At 35.7% G+C, this 6,065-nt stretch overlaps 1 protein-coding gene across 1 annotated transcript; it reads right to left on the reverse strand.

Moving 5' to 3' along the window:
- Positions 1-4,113: 4,113 nt before the first annotated feature.
- On the reverse strand, positions 4,114-5,247 carry LOC142644260 (uncharacterized). The gene has a single exon (XM_075818909.1). It carries the CDS (start codon positions 5,245-5,247, stop codon positions 4,114-4,116), a length of 1,134 nt encoding a protein of 377 aa, XP_075675024.1.
- Between the last annotated feature and the right edge of the window lie 818 nt (positions 5,248-6,065).

Genomic DNA, 6,065 nt, shown 5'->3' on the forward strand with positions numbered 1-6,065 from the left:
CCATCTATGTTTGCCTGAAGTTTTTTTCCTATTTTCAGAGTTCTTTATTGATTTTTCCTAATAAACAACATTCAAGATATCTATTAGATCATGAATAAAACAGTATACATTTACTTTATCTAAGTATTAATCTAATTAGTTTACAACATAATATAGTAAACATTGGATAATAATAATATATGCATAAATAATTTACCAGCCAATCCTTATTGGTCCATCTCTCATCAATGAGTTCAGTCCATAGCTCAAGTTTGGCATTCTTTGGCGGGTGGCTTCTTTCATAGTCAGCACCATGAGATTGTACGAGCTTTTTATAAGCTTGATGCAACTTGTAAGAGCTGGAACTCAATAATCTTCCACATTTTTTATTTAATGTTTTCGTTACCAAGTTGGAATCCCCTTGTAGCTCAAACTGATCCTGTAAAATAAAGTGTATATGTATTATAAAAATTCTATTATATGAATTTAATATGCTTAGTGACAACAAAGACGAGTTAGACGTTATCAATGTAAATTTACCGCGATATTTTGAAGCACCACATCTCTAGTAGCAGCATCAACATTTTTCCAATTTTTCACGTTGTAATTGGACAAATTACTTTGCACTTGTAAGCCAATTTGATTGACAAGCTTGCATGCATTCTTCTCAACAGGAGCATCATATTCTGCAACTATACGTACTGGCAACTTACCATTTTTTTCAACAAGTGCCCGTACTGCTATACCACGTGTTGTTCCACGGGTATTTCTGCTAGCAGATCCTATTTAAATATTATTAATGTTAAGAAATTATACATTCCATGTATATTATAACTAAATTAAGTGAAGTATAATCTCAATAGTAAAAACAGGGTGCAGTTGTAATTAAGTATGTTCTATGTAATTACTAGTCGTGCTAGTTAATGTGCCAGTAGTCTGTGCCTCCGCACTAGAAGAACTTTGGATGGGAGGATTTGCTTCAGGAGGTGTTTCCGTAGATTGGACCACCGGGATAAATGCCGTACTAGAAGAACTTTGAGCGTGTAAGTTGTCCTGGTGCCATTTGTAACTAACAAACATACATATAATGGAACAACAAAGTCATTACAAGTAATGGAACAATAAAATTATTATCATCTATTGTACCTTATGGATTACAGAATTAGATGACTCATCATCATTGTCATCGTCATCAATAGGTGGTACATAATCATCATCTACCACAACACTAACTCTACTTCTTTTCCCTTTTGCACAATTGGACTATGCAGTATCCTTTAGAGAAGTTGAGATATGCTTCAATCCTAAAGCATCAATTCTCTCTTGGTTTTGCCTCATTTTATCCAATCTTGCCATCTTATACCTCAGTATGTTATGAGTGTATTTGGCCTTTTTGGGCATTTTTTGAAACTATGTATTGATGTCATCAAGTTCAAGATAAGTACAAAACATTTCAATAACAATTACTGCTAACTTTACATATTATAGTCTATGCCATTATCCATATCAAGCAATTCACAAGTGCAAAATTTGAACACAATTACTACTAACTCAACACAACAAATGACCACATCAATATCCATATCAAGTTCAAGATAAGTACAAAACAATTGCTACTTAGACAAGCATAAAACTTTAAGATAAGCACACAACATTTAAAACAATTGTTATGAACTCTACATATCATAATCCATATCAAGATCAACATTAGGTATGTCATGCTCTTCATTTTGATTAGCATCTCTTGAAGTTCCACCTTCAAGAACAACCTCAGTTTCAACATCACCCATACAATAGTCAATAATATTGTCCTCGACATTGATAGAGACAACATCAACAATCGCTTCTTGTTGAAATGCGTCACTATCTTCTGTATTATCATTGGATTCTCCACCCCCGACGTCCGGGACATCAAACACTCCCCTATGTTGGATGGATTGCACAATTTTCCAAGGTTCACCCAATTTGGTATCTTGAAGGTAAAAAACTTGTCTCGCTTGACTAGGAAGTATAAAAGGGTCATTTTCATACTACCGACTTGTAACATCAATGCTTGTGCAGTGTGCATCGGTTCTTATCGTTCTCCTTCAACCATTGGTACCAGTATTGTACCATTTACACTGGAACAAAATAACTTTATGGCGAAACACATACTCCAATTCCCAAGTTTTGCACACATGACCATAGAAGTCGTGCATTTCTCCCTCATGGTCCCCTTCGGTACATACACCATTGTTTTGGGTTACACGACGATTGTCTAGGTCCTTTGTATGAAATTTTACACCATTAACCATACAAACTGTGTACTCCTTCACATGCGGCTTAGGACCATTTGCTAATGACCATAACTCTTTAGTAGCTTCTGGTGACTCGTTAACTTTCAATCTATTCATCTATAATGACATACAACAAGTGATATTAATTAGTAATAAGTAATGATGAAACTATTTAAATGTTTAATTTTTATTAGTGTGTGATTAAATTTCAAATGTCTTACACGTTTTCTGAACAACTTGGGAAACTCTTGTCGTTGGATTTGAGTTATGGCTTCTCCAGTAGGATTATGCAATGTACTTTTGTGTTCACTGTTAAAATTAAGGTGATTTATTTTCAGCTAAGCATTGCAGATAATATTCAAAACTTGATCAAACAATACATGCATATGAAATCACATACTTTAAATAAGGCTCTAGCTTAGGACTATTGTACAATAAGTACCAATGAGCACTATCAAGCAATGCACGAGACAAGTTGCCATCATTCCGCTTACCACCTGTAGGTCGGGCAGTCTGTGAAAAAACTATCAATCCTTCACTAGATTCACCAAAATCTTCATTTCTTTCTCTTCGATTATGCACAGTTTCAATCCCATCAATATACAAAGACCAGTTGTTAATACATTCTTTGAGAATGTAAGCCTCTGCAATCGAACCTTCTGGTTGAGCTTGATTCGAAACATATCTTTTCAATTTTCCAAGGTACCTACGAGGAAAAAATACACACATTATGTGATTTTATACCACGTGGGAAAGATACAATTGATGGATGCATTAAAGGGTCTAATTACCTTTCAATTGGGTACATCCACCAATATTGTACCGGGCCTCCTAGAATTGCTTCTCGAGGCAAGTGAACAGCAAGGTGGACCATAACATCAAAGAATGCTGGAGGAAAGAACCTCTCAAACTTGCATAGTATAAGAACTATACGTTCTTCTAGTTTCTCCAATTCACTCCGCTTTAGGGTCCTTGAGCATAAGTCTTGAAAGAAGTTGCCCAACTCAAACAATACAATACTAATATCTTTATGTGTAAACCCTCGCAACCCAATTGGAAGAATTCGTTGTAGTAGCACATGACAGTCGTGGCTTTTCAAACCAGATAATCTACCATTTTTTGCATTCACTGACCTTGATATGTTGGCTGCATAGCCATCTGGATACTTGACTGATTTCAAAAAGTCATAGAAACCATCCTTTTCATTTGGGCTTAATGAAAAAAAAGCCCGAGGCTTGTCATATGATCCATCAGGATGTTGTTTCAAATGCAACGTGTGCCTAAAGTTCATATTTTGCAAGTCTATCCGTGCCTTGTCAGTGTCCTTATTTCTCCCTTCAATGCCCAACAAAGTACCGTAAGTACCCTCACTAATGTTCTTCTCCACATGCATGACATCAATGTTGTGCTTAAGCTTCTTATTCTTCCAGTATGGAAGTTTATACAAAATACTTACCTTTGACCAATTTGGCTCCCCAATGGGTTGTCTCTTCTTATTACTTGAATGCTTTCCTAAAATTATATTTGGCATTCTATCTAACTGCTCTTGTATCTTTCCCACTTGTAACTCTAAAGATCTCTTATGTTTCTCCGATAAACCATTATGCAACCGACTGTCTCCAATGATGTTCCATAGGCAAATAAGCTCGATGGTTAATGAATCCAATTTTACTTTCCAAAGCTTCTGAATATGGTTCATCGTTGCAAGTGTAACAAGAATGATAACCCTTTGTCCTCCACCCAGACACGTTACCAAATCCAGGATAGTCATGTATTATCCACAACAAAGTTGCACGCATCTGAAAATGCTCTTTACTATAAGCATCATAAGTTTCTACACCTTCTTCCCACAACTCCTTCAACTCGTTAACCAATGGATCAAGTAAGTATCAATCTCATTTCCTGGTTGATGGGGACCAAGAATAAGCAAGGACAACATGAAATATGGCTCCTTCATAACCAGCCAAGGCGGTAGGTTATAGGGGATAATTATGATAGGCCACATACTATAGTTGTTGTTCATATTCCCAAAAGGGTTAAATCTATCTGTAGCCAACCTCAACCTTACATTGCGAGGTTCGAGGGTAAAATCAGGATGTTGCAAATCAAACTCCTTCCACTCCTCACTATCAGCCGGATGCCTCATTATCCCATCATCCACTCGTTTGTCTATATACCATCTCATGTCCTTAACTCTTTGGCCTAACATGTACAATCTCCTTAATCTCGGTGTCAACAGGAAGTAACGCAATACCTTATGAGGAATCTTTTTACCTTGGGCACGTGTATCCTTGTACCTAGGCGTCTCACACACCAGACATTTATCAAGGTTTTCATTTTCCTTCCAAAATAGTGCACAATCATTTTGGCATGCATCTATATGCTCATATGACATGCCCAAGTCACGTAATATCTTCTTTGCTTCATAAGTTGACCTTGGAATCAAGTTATCTTTTGGTAAAACCTTTGTTAGCAATTCTAGCATCATATTAAGTCCCTTATTACTCAAGTTGGTCATTACCTTTACATTCAACATCTCAATAACAAACTTCAAGATACTATAATCAGTGCAACCCCGATACAACTCACGCTTTGCATCTTCCTCAAGTTTGTCAAAATGACGCACCTCCTCATCTTCGGTTGCATTTCTTGGTTCCCCTCTAATTCGGTCACCTACCAAGGCATTGATACCATCCATATGATCACCATCCGACATTTCATTATCATGAATGTTCTCGTTCAATACACGAAGTTCTCCATGATTATACCAATTAACGTAAGATTGCATAATCCCACGATGAAGCAAATGGATATGCACAATTTGAAGAGATTGTCGATAGCAATTCACACAGTGAATACACAGGCACGGAATATTACCACTCAAGTCCACAACCGATCTTGCAAAATTAATAAATGTATTGACCTTTTCAATATATGGACGACTTAATCTGCCATCAGGTGTCTTAGCCATTGGCATCCAACTTTTATCCATGTTTGACTACAATAAGGTAAATGCTACTTTAGTAAAATAAGAATAACTCATGCATAATGTATTCTAACATCTAAGTCTATAAGCTACTTAGATAAAGTTCTATCTCATTCATGAATGCACAAGTATTGAAATCAAATAAAATACTATTCATCACATCTAATCAACAGTACTCATTCACATTTGCAAGAAATGAAAAACACTCCCAATATTAGTTTAACCCACCTTATAACACCATGCAAGCCACCCGCTTGCTCCAACACAATATACCACCACAAAACCAATCACAAACATCACAAGTATAGAGTTTTACAAGTATTTAAATCAAATAAAATACTATTCATCACATCTAATCAACAATACTCATTAACATTTGCAAGAAATGAAAAACACTCCCAATATTAGTTTAACCCACCTTATAACACCATGCAAGCCACCCGCTTGCTCCAACACAACATACCACCACAAAATCAATCACAAACATCACAAGTATAGAGTTTTACAAGTATTTAAATCAAATAAAATACTATTCATCACATCTAATCAACAATACTCATTAACATTTGCAATAAATGAAAAACAGTCCCAATATTAGTTTAACAGACCTTATAACACCATGTAAGCCACCTGCTTTCTCCAACACAACATTCCACCACAAATATAATTTCCAACATCACACGTATAGAGTTTTATAAGGTTTTCAACTAAAATTTACTTACTTTGCTCAAGCGAAGCTTACAACTTTCAGAAAAAAATACAAAGTTATTGCTAACAATTTGTATTTAGCCTGCAAAAGAAAAGTTAAATTTATAAGTACTTCA

This window comes from Castanea sativa, chromosome 7, assembly GCF_040712315.1.
Source record: "Castanea sativa cultivar Marrone di Chiusa Pesio chromosome 7, ASM4071231v1".
In the NCBI taxonomy this organism is placed as follows: Eukaryota; Viridiplantae; Streptophyta; class Magnoliopsida; order Fagales; family Fagaceae; genus Castanea; species Castanea sativa.